At 40.8% G+C, this 15,114-nt stretch overlaps 2 protein-coding genes across 2 annotated transcripts; both read left to right on the plus strand.

The window, feature by feature from the left end:
• The first annotated feature begins 570 nt into the window (after positions 1 to 570).
• Positions 571 to 2,321, plus strand: exoc1l (exocyst complex component 1 like). Its single transcript, XM_042423467.1, has 3 exons — positions 571 to 726; positions 1,019 to 1,197; positions 2,052 to 2,321. Exons 1-3 carry the CDS (start codon positions 606 to 608, stop codon positions 2,319 to 2,321), a joined length of 570 nt encoding a protein of 189 aa, XP_042279401.1. The 5' UTR covers positions 571 to 605.
• Positions 2,322 to 5,895: 3,574 nt separating this feature from the next.
• smc2 (structural maintenance of chromosomes 2) lies at positions 5,896 to 15,009 on the plus strand. The gene is made up of 25 exons (XM_042395754.1): positions 5,896 to 6,236; positions 7,044 to 7,193; positions 7,295 to 7,417; positions 7,562 to 7,600; positions 7,687 to 7,797; positions 7,907 to 7,951; positions 8,051 to 8,284; positions 8,662 to 8,811; positions 8,912 to 9,145; positions 9,256 to 9,415; positions 9,551 to 9,668; positions 10,208 to 10,346; positions 10,444 to 10,563; positions 10,649 to 10,853; positions 11,027 to 11,162; positions 11,407 to 11,531; positions 11,824 to 12,017; positions 12,174 to 12,317; positions 12,458 to 12,532; positions 12,653 to 12,772; positions 12,912 to 13,112; positions 13,217 to 13,333; positions 13,908 to 14,068; positions 14,166 to 14,313; positions 14,471 to 15,009. The coding sequence occupies exons 1-25, from the start codon at positions 6,069 to 6,071 to the stop codon at positions 14,654 to 14,656; spliced, it is 3,603 nt and encodes a 1,200-aa protein (XP_042251688.1). The 5' UTR covers positions 5,896 to 6,068; the 3' UTR covers positions 14,657 to 15,009.
• Positions 15,010 to 15,114: the final 105 nt, after the last annotated feature.

The following is a 15,114-nucleotide window of genomic DNA, read 5'->3' on the forward strand; positions in this document are numbered from 1 at the left end:
TGTGTGTGTGTGTGTGTGTGTGTGTGTGTGTGTGTGTTGACTGATACATATAATCACATACAACTATAATGAAGTACTGTACGTGTGTGTGCTTTGTGTCAGACTCAAGTTAATACAAATCCAGGAGTGAAATATTTTCAGGAAACTCATCGTAATGGATCTTAACTGAAACAATAAAAAGGGTAAAACCATGAAGACATCGGCCTTTAATCGCGCTCTTTCTACTGAGTCCTTCCCGGGCAGGTTGGTACAAAGACATTAATGAAAAATTAACATGGGTCATCAAACCTGACTGCTGCAGAGTGGAGTGTGTGTGTGTGTGTGTGTGTGTGTGGGTGTGTGTGTGTGGGTGTGGGTGTGTGTTGTAGAGGGAGAGCTCATTTCACACACAACCACATACTTTCATGTGGTCTGACCAACCAGAGGAAACATCACCACCTCCTTCTCAACCGCTGTCAGGTTTCAGTGTCATCCAGTGTCACAATCCTGGTTATATATATATTTTTCATCTCTTGTCTCTCTCTCTCCTCCCTTACGGTTTCTGTTTTTGTAAAGCTTTTGCTCACCTCAGTTCAGGCTTGACTCTCCTCTTCCTCTCCCCGGTGATGTCGTCTCTTCTGAGGGAGGAGATGCAGAGAGTTTTATTCCGACCTGCGAAACAGAGACTGGTGGAATTTATTGAGATTGAAGAGCCGCAGCAGGGACGACATTTCCTCTGTGTCTCAGGTAAACCACTTTCTTTTTCATGTGTTTGTTTTGTTTATCTGATCAATTTAAAAGCAGTTTTAGGGGTTAAATATTCAACATAATGCCACTTTTTTTTTTTTTTAAATGTCTTTATTCTTTAGCAGATAGCACAACATATGACTTTACTTACAGGGAGGTCTTGTGCCAGCATTTAACACGTTCTGTGTGAAGTGTAAAGACTCTACTTTCACTGCAGAGGATGTGTCCGCTGCTGTGCTGCACCTGTTTACTTGGAAAACTGTGTTTGTTGTTTTTACCCATTTTTCTGCAGTTGCAAAAAACAAAGTGGTGCAGTTATCTATAGTACAATGTCAGATATGTCAGAAACCCAGAAAGTCTGGATCCAAGAGGTCCCACACCAAGCGCTCCAGCATCCAGGACTGCTACAGGAGGAGGGAGACCTGGTCCCTGTACGACCTGACTCTTGTTGACGGACGGGACCCTGATGTGGTAATTAACCAAATTTAATTGCGATGTCCTTGCTTAGTATGTCCTTAGATTCCTATAGAGAAGTATGGTGTCTGTGAATGTAAATATTACTAAAAATTGCTCCAAACTACTTTTACTCTTTAAAATGATGAAAGCTTTGAAACACTGTAATTTATCCCAAATTATAATTTCACATTGTAACTCATTTAATTCATTCATTTATATATTTTTGTACTACATGTTATGTTTTTGATGTATCATGTGAACCTAAAGAGGGATCATCTGGTTTCTGTTCTCTATCTTAGATGAATCTAATAAGACTGAGATCTGGGAATCAATCATTAACCATTAATCAGCTTTATTCATAAAATGTCAACAAATGATGAAAAATATCCATCACAATTCCAAATGTCACAGTTCAAAACCCCCAAAATATTCAGTTTACTATCAAAGAAGACGAAGAAAACAGTTTCATCTTCATTTAATCGATTTATCAATTAATCAGCTAATCGTTTCAGCTCTAAATGAGTCACCTCAACAATGAGATGTGAAAATGTTCGTACTTGTAACATCTACAGTGCTGGAGAAATTAATTAATTAATAATTTCATAGAAATAAAGAAAGTTGTTAATGTTCTCTTCTTCATATCTCTGACTCTTTTTTTTAATGCTGTAGTTTTTATAGTAAAAATAGATGAAATCATTTTACTGTAGTCTTGTCATCTCTTATTTAAACTGACTTTTATTAACAGATTTTAATTCATTGGATTCATTGGACGGTCAGTGCACGTCACCGTGAAAGTACTAAGCTCTGATTTGAAGTGCCAAACAAATGAAATTTGAATTTTTTTATAAATATTGCTGTCTGTCCTCCAGGATGACCCCTGTTTCCTGCTGCACTTTGACAAGGTGCGTACAGTGAGGGCCGTCAGCTGCTCGGCCAAATACTCTTTTGTGCGTGCCCTGGTTGCCGTGTGCGACCAGCACTGTCAGACGTCACTGAACCTGCTGAACTTTGATTGGGCCTACATCAAGCCCACGTCCTTCTACTCCAATAGAGGAGACTGTGTTGTTCTGTCACAGATATGCTTTTATGCATTAAATTTGGTATGTCTGTCCATGTGTCCGGTGCCACTGGATGCATAATGGAATTACATAATGACTGTGTGTGTGCAGTGTGTGTGTGTGTGTGTGTGTGTGTGTGTGTGCGTGCAGTGTGTGTGTGTGTGTGTGTGTGTGTGTGTGTGTGTGTGTGTGTGCGTGCAGTGTGTGTGTGTGTGTGTGTGTGTGTGTGTGTGTGTGTGTGTGTGTGTGTGTGTGTGTGTGTGTGTGTGTGTGTGCAGGTTTACTGCGTATAACTTGTGTTGAAGGTGTTGAAGAGCTCGTGGCTTCTGTTGCACTAGTAGGGCTTTGATGAAGAGTTATTCCTGGTAGCTTGTTAGCCAATGTGTTAACTGTGTAATCTACTTTTGTGATCTTTTAATTATTTAACTAAGAAAATATTTTATTCTGTGTGTTATTGTAAAAATGTGAATTTCAAACAGAGAGCAAATAAACAATTTAAAATGCCTTGTCTTCCTCGGCCCTCTTTAAAGCAGGTAATCATCATATTGTGTGATGAATTTAGTCATCATCTTTGTTGAGTATTTTAAATTATTCATGGAGGAATATCTGTGGTACCTCAGGCCTTATATCGTTATCCCACTGCTATTGGTTTCCATTACCAGATGTAACTTATGCTTTCAACTGTGGCTGTCTTTTGTTCTCTTTTTTTCCCCTGGAAATTTCTCTGGAAATTCAACAATTAAAAACTGACATTTGGTCGACTCGATATATTGATTCCTTTTAAGCAATAAAAACGGTAATTCAGAGTTCAGATTCTTAGTCTATACAGTGAGGAGAAGTCTGTGAAACAGCATTTAGACCTTCATATTGGACCTAAAAGTTACAGGAAATATAAATGACCTCTTAACTGAATAAGAAAAATATGAAAAATCCAAGTAATTAAAAAAATGACTTTTGGTATCTGGTTAAAGTTTTTAGGGAGTTTTGGATACTTGAACTCATGATTGTTGTTCTGCCTTCAGTGATTCAAATTCAAATTCAAATTTGCTTTATTGGCATGAATGTCATCAATGAATACCATTAACATAACATTAAGAGTGATATATATTAATTATATATTGAATATCTGTGTATCTATGCATACATATCTAGTATATCCTATGCATGTATTTGTGTGTCCAGGTCATTCACTGTCCCTCAGGTTATGGCCGTCTCCTTCTCCTGGGAGTATTTTTAATTTTGAGAGCTCATTAAGCTCTTTGAAAGTTGAACTTGTTAAAATAAATGTTCCTTATTTCATAATGCATCTCTGTCTCAACCTCACCTGTCAAACAATGACCACATATTCTGTTTTCTGTTGGTTGCCATGATTTTTTTGTGTGGTCCTTCTTCAGTTGCCAGTTTGTGGTCCTGAGCCTGTACTTGGTTAGAATCTGTTTCTGCTTTCTGTCTCTGACAACAGAGAGATATCCTGTCAATTCATTATCTTTTTTTTAGGGCCAAATAACATTCTAATCTATTTTGGCTGTTAGTTTCTTCTTTCCAATGTTCCAGATAGGTTTCTTTAGATTGTGTTATAATTTAGTTTACTCTGATTGGTGTTTGGAAAGCAGTGTTGGTGTGAGACTGGTCAGAGTGTGTTTGAGAAAGGGCAGTTAGTCTTTTCTGGGCTCAGCTCTTGAGTTTGGAGGGTTTTTAATGGAGGGTGTCTGGTGGGCTGCATTTAAGATGATTAAAACATCTGAGTTCTTTATTTTGAATGTTAATTATCATTATGTAGGTATTTATAGCTCTTCAAGCTTTTTCTTTTAGTGCATTCACTGTCACGCTGTTATGGTTATACCAAGGTAGGTATAACTCATACTATGTTCAATGATATGATTATTTATGGTAAACTGGTATTTGTTCTCCTTACATCTGGGGAGTTTTTGATCAATTTTCAAATGTTCTTCATATTTACTGCCAGAGCCCAGTGCTGACAGTACTTCTCTACTATGTCCAGCTGTTGCTGTAGTTCTTGTTCAGTAGGAGACAGTTGAACAAGGTCATCAGCATAAAACAGAGACTTCATCTCTCTATTTAGGAGGGAGAGACCAGAAGTAGAAGTTCATTTATATACACATTAAATAAAATCGGAGTTAAATTGCAACCCTGACAAACACTTCTTCTCAGGAATTCAGTTGTTTGTCTCTAATTTTAACAGCACACCTATTTTCCAAATACATTGATTTAACCAGATCATACATTTTGCCTCCTTTACCACAACGTGGAAGTCTGTATTAGAGCCCTTCATGCCAAATAGAGTTGAAAGCTTTCTTGAAATCAGTAAAACAAGTGAATAATTCACCATTTTTTGTTTGGTGTACATGTTTGTTAATTAAAGTGTGAGGGGTATATACATGGTTGGTGCTGCGGTGTTTTGGGACAAAGCCAGTTTCATTTATTTTTTATTTGGAATACAACAAAATAATTTACCTACTGTGGACAACTGCTGACTCAGATGCCATGGTAGTTACTAAGGTCTGATTCGTCCCCACTCTTATGAGGAGGGGAAATAAGCCCTTTGCACCAGATGTCAGGAAAACATCCAGACTGTAATATAATATTGAACAACTTCAACACTGCACCCTGCATTTCTGGGTGGCTGCGTTTGAGCATTTCATTTTTAATGCTGTCTGGACCACAAGATTGACTGTGTGGTCAATTCTTTCCAAGTAATTGGGAAATCAAAGGGGTTCTGGTTGTCTTTAATTATTTTTTCTAATGTTTGGAGTTTTCTCTTTTATAATACATGGTTCTGAATTAATTAGATTTATTAGTATGTCTTTGTACAGATTTTCAAAATGTGCTCTCCAGATGTCACCATTTTGGATGGATAATGCTTGTGGTTGCTTTGTGTTGAAGTTGTTCCACATGTCCCAGAATTGATTTTGATTAAATTCTCAATTCTCGTTCTCAATATCTTGTCATCGTACCTACCGCATAAGGCTGGGTTTGGTTGGCGATTTTCATTTGCTATTTTTCTCAGGTCTTTTCTAATGGACTTGCGTTCTTGATTAAACCACATTTAATAATCATCATGCAAAAAAACACACACAAAAAAAAACATGCTAGGACATTCTGTGGTTTTTAATGTCGAGAACAGTATAATAGTTTTAAAACCTTTTTTAACATGGTAGAATCATAATTAGAATATTAAAATACAGTAAGCTAGGCTATCATCAAAATACTTGTAGCAGTAGCACTTTTACCCGGCGCTGATGAACAGTTTCTCTACAAAGCATAATTTCTAAATCTATTATTATATTGCTAAACATTAGCATTTTTGTTTGTTTGTTTTTGTTTTTTCCCCCCCGAAGGGACTGGTCCACCATTAACACGGGACGACTTTTCTTCACCACACCTGTGGTTCAGCTTTCTACCTGAGGGTAGCGCCAAAACATTTCCACAGGGCTACAAAAGCATGGAGTCATTTAGTTGCCTTGAAATCTGCCTGACGAAAATGTAAAAAAACATATATCGATATATGTGACACTGGCCCTCTCGTATACTATTTTCAAATTTCGAGTCGGTCATATTTATTCCTTTATTACTATAACAAATTTGTGTTCATATCGTGTGAAGATACTTTAAATTTTTTGTCCGGTTTCCGGCGCAGAGAGGACGGACTATCGGCTCCGTGCCTGCCGCCAAAATTCAAGTTAGAAGAGAGGAGGACACCGTTTTCGCCTGTAAACACTGGGCTGAAACCTTGTGCTTCTCCTTTTAAGTTGTTGGATTGGTATTCTAATCACCAGAAAGAGTCTGCGGAGAGAGGACAGCTTAAAGATGCACATCAAGTCAATTATCCTTGAAGGATTCAAGTCCTACGCACAGAGGACCGAGATCAGCGGCTTTGACCCGCTGTTCAACGCCATCACAGGACTCAACGGCAGCGGCAAGTCCAATATTTTGGACTCGATATGTTTTCTTCTGGGCATTTCCACCCTTAGTCATGTAAGTACACTGTCTGCGATGTAGTTACTGAACGTTAGAAAGCTCTAGGTCAGAAGTTACACCGTAGTTGACTTAAAACTGGTTAATAATCTGGTAGAACTTTGTGTTACGTTAGCAGCGGTGGTGAGTTAAGTCTGTATCGTCAGTAGCATCATCATCGTTTCTGCTACATTAAAGGACGGGTTCACAATTTTTCATGCCTGTCTTCGTCAGTTGCCCAAATGAACATTGAAAGAGGTTTTTCTTGCCATAATTATTCTTCCTGTTCATACTGACCATTAGAAGATCCCTTCATAATGCACTTACAATGTACGGTATGTGACGGGGGCCAAAATCTACAAGCCTCCTTCGGTACAAAATGTATTTAAAAGTTTATTTAAAGCTAATATGAAACTTCAGCCGTTCACTTTGGTTGAATCAAGTAGATATCTTTCAACGTTACAGTCTTTTTAGTGCCACAGTCCCTCTTTACTACACTTTACTATACTTTCACCGCAGCTCAACAGGGAAACACAAAGAGAATGTAAATGTGTCAGATATCCACTGATATGACTAAACGTTTAAATGCATTTCTGCACAAAATGACTGTGGATTTTGTCTCCATCACTTAAACTGAAAGCACATTTGAAGGATCTTTTAACAGCCAGTATGAACAGGAGGAACGATTACAGCGAGGAAAACCTCTTTGTTCACGTTGTCAACTTGCTGTTGTTTTAAGAACTGAACCGATCCTTTAATGTTAGCTAAGTTAATTCACACTACACTGTACAGTAACATGCATCCCTTTGTTTCATTTTCATTTGAAAGGTTCGAGCCTCCAACCTCCAGGACTTGGTTTACAAAAATGGACAGGGTGGTATCACCAAGGCCACTGTGTCTATTACCTTTGACAACTCCAACAAAAGCCAGAGTCCTCTGGGGTTTGAAACCCACGATGAGATCACCATCACCAGACAGGTGGGGAAAGAAAAGGGGAAAAAAAGACGCCATGATTTTTGAACGTTTTGACTGCGAAACTAATACTGAAACTGTTGCACGTTTCCCTTTCTGACTTCAAGGTGGTAATTGGTGGCAGAAACAAGTACCTGATCAATGGGGTCAATGCCAACAACACCAAGGTGCAGGACCTGTTCTGCTCTGTTGGCCTCAATGTCAACAACCCACATTTCCTCATCATGCAGGTCAGTCTTGTGTCTGAAGAAAGATGGTTTCAGCTTTTCACAGTTTAAACTTTTTGTAACCCCCCCAATGACACATTCTTATGTTTTCTGTCGTAGCAGTGCTAATCACATCCTTCAGACTAATGTGTACATTTTATTTTGCAGGGGAGGATCACCAAAGTTCTAAATATGAAGCCACCAGAGGTAAACCATATCTCACTATCAGAACTCCTCCAAACATTTCCTGCTTTGTTTGGATCCTCCAATAACGAGTTACTCCTTCCTTTCAGATCCTTGCCATGATTGAGGAGGCAGCAGGAACCAGGATGTATGAATGTAAAAAGATTAGTGCTCAGAAGACCATTGAGAAGAAGGAAGCCAAGCTTAAGGAGATTCAGACTGTATGTTATACATCCAAACTCATTTTGACTTCTTCAGTGGAGAACTTTGATAAATGCAGCTGCAGCTAATGTTGAAGTATTTAACCATTTCCTCTGATTGCTCTTTCAGATTTTGGATGAGGAAATTACTCCAACCATGCAGAAACTGCAAGAGGTAGGTTGACTATAAAAATCACTCACACATTTCATAAACAGGTCTGAAATATGACCCAAAAAAAGCACTAAATCTCTAATTCTCCCTCCCTCTCTGCAGGAACGGTCATCCTATCTGGAGTACCAGAAGCTCATGCGTGAAATCCAGCATCTGTCCCGGCTGTACGTGGCCTGGCTGTTTGTGTGTGCGGAGGAGACCAAGCTGAAGTCAGCAGAGAATCTGAAGGTGATGCAGGACAACATCACCAAGATGCAAGCCAGCATGGCCGAGAACGAGAGCAAAATCCAGGAGCTCTCAGGCCAGATTCAGGAGCTGCAGAAGAAAAAAGACCAGGTACTCTGACAGAGAGGGAGGGATGGAGTTACAGGAACACTTCTCAAACTCATTTCATGGATTTTTCTTTGGATTTTGGGATCTAACAGTTTGCATTTTTATTAGTTAACTCAGGGGCCTTTAATACTTTCTACCTTTTTAAAATGTTTCTTGGGAAAGATGATGGTTTGAAAAGTTATTCTTGGAGCTTGTTGAAGTGTATTTTGTTGAGTCAGATGACCCTTTTGGCATCAAAAAGGGTTTTTGAAAAATGCTCAGAATTATCTTTAGTGCATCAAAATTCAATATCATACTTTTTTTTTTTTAATCAAACTGCAATAATGAGTCTGGAATCATATTGCTTTGTCACTGATTGTTGGTAATCTGCTCCTCTGTAGGAGGTGAATGGAGTATTAAAATCACTGGAGGAAACTCTGGCTGATGTTCAACGTGTGGATGCCAAAGCTCAGAGTGCTCTTGACCTGAAAAAACAGAATCTCAAAGATGAAACCAAGAAGAGGAAGGAGCTTGTTAAGAGTATGGAGGAGGTAATGGGAGCATACTGTAGATACTCCCCATCATACAAATATAACCATCTATGGAAATCTGTTAAACGTGTGTAATCACTTGCTTTTCCTCCATCTTTAGGACAAGAAGATGCTTGTGGTTAAAGAAAAAGAGGTTTCCAAGTTGACAGATCAGCTTCGGGCCATACAGGAGGAGGGGCAGAAGGACAGCGCCGCTCTCGATGCAGCTGAGCAGCATTTTAAGGCTGTGTCTGCAGGTCTGTCCACCAATGAGGACGGAACGGAGGCCACACTGGCCGGGCAGATGATGACCTGCAAGAACGACATGAGCAAGGCTGACACTGAAGCCAAGCAGGTGAGGACAGGACGCGATCAGTTTATATTCACTATCAAACATTTATACATTATAATAGTCTCATAGGTTCTATCTTATCTTGTCTCTGTGTCCTCCGTCTTTCTGTCCAGGCCCAAATGACCCTGAAGCATGCCCAGGCTGAGCTCAAGACAAAGCAAGCAGAGGTGAAAAAAATGGACAGTGGCTACAAAAAAGATCAGGATTCTCTGCAGGCGGTGAGAAGCAACAGGGAGAAACTGCAGGCTGAGCTGAGCAAACTCAACTACCAAGGTACCATGTGTGATATTTGTGAGAGCAGTTAGTGTAAAAAGACTCCTTGTACTCACTGCAGCTGCCGTTCCATTTATTATCATTATTAACATTATTGTCCATGAATGTTTGGGTTCTGTGTTTGTGTGTATTCAGACGGGAAGGAGGAAAGTCTGCTGGACAGAAGAAGACAGCTGTCCAGAGAGGTCGCTAAACTCAAAGAGACCTACGAGCGTCTCGTGTCTCGTTTCCCCAACCTGCGCTTTGACTACAAGTAAAGATTTACTGATTTACTTTACTGTACAGTTCAAGTATATTTTGAATGTGAATGTTCTACTTCATTATGCTCCTTTTATCAGAGCTACATAATCATTTAAAAGGATTATTTCAGCTGATCAGACATACAGGCTGATGTTGGGTGAAGCTACGTTGAGAAATTGCTGCAGTCATCATGTTACTTAACTTAAGAGAGGTTGGACAATGTTGATACAATCTTCTATCAGTGTATTATATAAATTGCAATATTTCGATCATGTTTCAGTTGTACAGCTCTTACTTTGCTCTCTGAACTGGAACTCATCTGACTGATTCTTAAAGCTGAAGACGTTTAGTTTGTCTGGATGATCATTTAGTTTAAGTGTATGTGTGTATGATGGGGTGATGACTTGTTTATGAAGCCTTAATCAATAAATGGAAAATCACATACTATGTTATGGTAAAGAACATCATGTCATCACGGTCTCATCATGTTGCTTTGTGCCAAAAGAAAATCAAATGAAAATGAAATAACTTAATTAAAATAATGTCCTGTAGGGACCCTGAGCGAGGATTTGACCGCAGTAAAGTGAAAGGGCTGCTGGCGAACCTGATCTCAGTCCGTGACGTCTCTTATGCAACAGCGCTGGAGGTGGTGGCGGGAGGACGACTCTACAACATCGTAGTTGACACAGAGGTAGGTGTGAGAGTGGACAAGCGTGCATGTTGGTTCACTGCGGCCTCGGTCAGGTGTTTATAGTTTAAACTGAGTTTGGTGATTTTGTTGTTGCTAGGATACAGGTAAGAAGCTGCTGGAGAAGGGAGAGCTGCAGCGGAGATACACCATCATTCCTCTCAACAAGATCTCTGCCAAGACACTCAATGACAGAGTGGTGAACACCGCCAAGAGCCTGGTGAGTGAACATCACCTTTCTAATGGTGCTAAAGTTATCTTGACATCCGGAATCTTCCTCACACGGCCTCTTCCTCTTCTGTCAGGTGGGAGCAGACAACGTCCACACAGCTCTGTCCCTGGTGGGATATGAAGCTGACCTGCGTAAGGCCATGGAGTACGTGTTTGGCTCCACGCTGGTGTGTAACACCCTGGACAACGCCAAAAAAGTGGCTTTTGACAAACAGGTGATGACCAAGACTGTCACTCTGGGAGGAGACATCTTTGACCCGCAGGGAACTCTGAGTGGAGGTGAGAGACAGGAGAGCTGTGTGTAATTGTTATATCTAGAATGCCAGTTTTAACTTGGATGACTCTGAATAAACTGAGTTCTCACACACAAGCATTTAAAAACTCCTCGCTGCGTTTCATGCAACACAATAGACTTTCTAAAACAAGCGTCTCTTTTGCTTTTTCTCTTCCAGGAGCTCGTTCCCAGTCAGCATCAGTGTTGTCCAGTCTGCAGGAGCTGAGGGACGTTCAGGACAACTTGAATGAGAAGGAGGTCCAGCTTCAGCAGACTGAGCAGGAGCTCGCTGGTCTTAAAGGAACTGCTGAGAAGTATGCAGACACTCACAACGTGTTTCCACTGATTGAAGTGATTTGGATGAACAGTGATATGTTTACACCATGAATCCCACAGTTATCTCAGTAGCAACTTGCTTTCAGAGTTTCACACTTGATTGACATTTTACTCTCCTTTATTTTATTCAAACTTGTGTCTTTTCTTTCTGCTGGTTTACGTTACTGCGTCAAAAGGGCAAGAACCGACTGACACTGACTTTTCCCTCTTCTCCGCCTGCAGGTACCGTCAGCTGAAGCAGCAGTATGAGCTGAAGGTAGAAGAAGAACAGATTCTACAGGCCAAACTGCAGCAGAGCTCCTTCCACCAGCAGCAGGAGGAGCTGGAGAGGCTGCGCAAGGCCATCGGTGAGCAGACACACCGACACTCATCGCTTTAACCAGTTCACAGCGTCACAGAAACATTATCTGCTAATGTTTTGATAATCAGTTAATTGTTTTAGTAATTTAGTTTAAGTAAAGCAAAAATGCCACAAATGGACATTTTCCAGCGTCTCAAATGTGACGATTTATGACAGTAAAGTTGAATCTTCTGTCAAAACAAGACAGATGTACAATGACCAGGTCTAATAGAAAATGGACAACGACCTGCTTTAATCTAATCTTAATTTAACTGTGTGTGATGTGTTTGTTTAACCAGAGGAGAGTGAGGAGACTCTGCGTGTCACCAAGGATGTGCAGAAACGCGCTGAAGAAAAATACAAGTTGCTGGAGAACAAGATGAAGAACGCAGAGGCAGAGAGAGAGAAGGAGCTGAAAGCTGCACAGCAGAAACTCAACTCAGCTAAAGCCAAAGCTGATGCCTTCAATAAGAAGCTGAAGCAGAAGCAGCAGGTAAACTGACCACACAGTCATAGATGTCACTAGTTCTCTTAGTGCTTTACTCTAAATGTTTAGTTTTTCTTTGTAGGAGTTGTCTCTCTCAAACACCCAGAATCTGCTGCTAGTTCAATAGATCAAGGGTATTTCTTTTCTTGCTGATGTGTGCAGGAGTCTGACGCTGTGGCTCTGGAGCTGGAGGAGCTGCAGAAGGAGCAGGCTGGTTATGAGCAGCAGATCCAAGCTGTAGACGAGGCCATGAAGGCCATTCAGGAGCAGGTAGACAGCATGGCCTGCACGGTGGCTCAGAACAAGGTAACAAGGAAACTAAATACTGTTTGAGATTCATCACAGCAATAAACCATCTATAACTCCAAACATCATCAGGCAGTAGATGGCAGTAACTGTAGATGTTCAGTCATGGTAATAAAGTCTGTTTGTGTCCGGCCGTGCAGGAGGCGGTGCGTAACGCTCAGGAGGAACTCGCCAAACAGAAGGAAGTGATCATGGTTCAGGACAAAGAACTCAAGGTGAAGATTATTTAGAAACTCCTCACCCTCGTGTTCTCTTGTAAGAATGAAGTGTTTTCCTCTTTCTTGATTGTTTTTGTTTTAATTAATTGATCATTTTTATCCATTTAAATGTTCCAGGTGAAAAGCACCGAGGCCAACAAGATGAGGGAGCAGAACAACGAAGTCCAGCTGAAGATTAAAGAGCTCGAGCACAACATCAGTAAACACCGCAAAGACAGCAAAGACGCTGCTGACAAGGTACTGGCACACCAGTTCACCCAGTTAGTTCTTCACTCCACCCTCTGCAATCATTATTATTATTATTACAATGAAATTCATCAAAGTTTCATCTCAGCCAGCATGATTAGCTCTCCTGAACATCTCTCTCTTCTTCCAGGTTTCTCGGATGTTGGAGGAAAACGACTGGATCCAATCGGAGCGTCAGTTCTTCGGCCAGCCCAACACTTCTTATGACTTTAAGATCAACAACCCCCGCGAGGCCGGCCAGCGGCTGAAGAAGCTGGAGGAAACCACCTCCAAACTGGAGAGGAACGTCAACAAGAGGGCCATGAACATGCTGAGCGAGGCGGAGGAAAGGGTGAGAGGACAGAGACGAGCATCCAACAACTACAATCACAGCTTTAGATATCTAACAGTTTCCTCATTTATCATTTGTCTTGTCTGACGTTGTCCCTCCTGCAGTACAATGACCTGATGAAGAAGAAGAGGATTGTGGAGAATGACAAAACAAAGATCTTGCGGACCATCGAGGAGCTGGACCAGAAGAAGAACGAGGCTCTCAATCTGGCTTGGCAGAAGGTCTGCGCTCTCTCAGCACCTCCATGTGTTTCTCTTCTATCGACGTTATACACTCAGACAATATACATCTGTCAACCATTAGAGGGTCTGAGATACAGTTGACTAAGACTAATACTGTTGTGGGAGCCTTTGTTTTTAATATTACTGCTGTGCTGGATTGTTTCATGGCTGTATAGACGGTCTTTATATTGGATTTTTATAAGATTTTTGGGTTCATGTGATGAAATACGTTGATTTGTCAGATATTTCCAGACATTTCCATGATCTGGTTCATTTCTCAAATGGTTTTCTACTTATTTTCCAGAAAATATCCAAAACATATTGATAAAACCTGATATTACACACACTGTGCTAGAAGATTGTATCCATATCGCCAACTTTGTCTTCTCTTCAGAAGGTAGAACGTCTCTCACCATTTGTGTTCCTTCATTCCTCCTGTGACCTCTGTTAGGGATTTGAATCTTGCGTACGTTCTCACTGTTCAGTCAGCAGGCTTGTGGGTTTGGATCTCATTATAAAAGCTGCCTGTTGTTGTTATTGTTGCTTTAACTGTAATATTTTCTTTCCTCTGCAGGTAAACAAGGACTTTGGCTCCATTTTCTCGTCTCTGCTGACAGGAGCCACTGCTAAACTGGCTCCTACGCAGGGCTCTGGTGTGCTGGAGGGTCTTGAGTTCAGGGTGGCCTTGGGCAGCACCTGGAAGGAGAACCTGACCGAGCTCAGCGGAGGGCAAAGGTCAGTGAGATTCTTGTGTATTCAGACAGACAGTAGTGAACATGAAGGCGAGAGGTGATGGTGAATGAGAGCTCTGCTTGTGTGTGTGTTGTTTCAGGTCTCTGGTGGCCTTGTCTCTCATTCTGGCCATGCTGCTGTTCAAACCGGCTCCCATCTACATCTTAGACGAGGTGGACGCTGCTCTGGATCTCTCACACACACAGAACATCGGACAGATGCTGCGCACACATTTCAGACACTCCCAGGTATGTCATGTGCTTATTTTAATGCATACTTATAAAGTTGTTGTGCAGAGGACATTTACACTTTCATCCATCCAGTATGTGTTTTATTAGTGCTTTAATGTGAAGTTTTATAACATTTACTTCAGTTACCTTTTTATTATTTATTTATTTCTTCCAGTTCGTGGTGGTGTCCCTGAAGGACGGCATGTTCACCAACGCCAACGTCCTGTTCAAGACGAAGTTTGTTGACGGCATGTCCACGGTGACCCGGACGGCGCTCAGCCAGAGCGACGCCATCCTCCCCCTGAAAGGCCACGACAAGACCCAACAAAAAGACAAGAGGAGCAAACAGATCACCAGCTAATCGCTGCGCTCAGATCAGCTGCTTCTCTAGAAAACATATCGCATAACATGTGGTATCTGTTAATAACGTCTGGTTAGTGTGTGTATGTGTGTATATATACGTGTTTCCTCTCTGTCGCTTTTTATATTCTCAACTTCTTTGGTTGTTGTAACTGAATGGTTGCCTTTGATTGTCTGTCTGACTCATTTAAAGGATAAATGTTATTAAACTCCATGATAACAGGAGCTTTTCCTCTTTAATGTCTATACCAGTGTTTGTGTGATGTTCAAATTATTCATTAAAAACAGCATCTGAAAATATGAAAATGTTACTGGAGAGAAACTAAAATCCATCTTGAATAAATTGATAAAATAGCAAATACAACTACGGTGTTTGTTTTTAGTTAAGCTCATTCTTCCCACATTTAAAACATCATCATCATCATCATCCTGCGTTTAGACAAAAAACAAAGTGTCACT

Source organism: Thunnus maccoyii, chromosome 2, assembly GCF_910596095.1.
Source record: "Thunnus maccoyii chromosome 2, fThuMac1.1, whole genome shotgun sequence".
NCBI lineage: Eukaryota > Metazoa > Chordata > Actinopteri > Scombriformes > Scombridae > Thunnus > Thunnus maccoyii.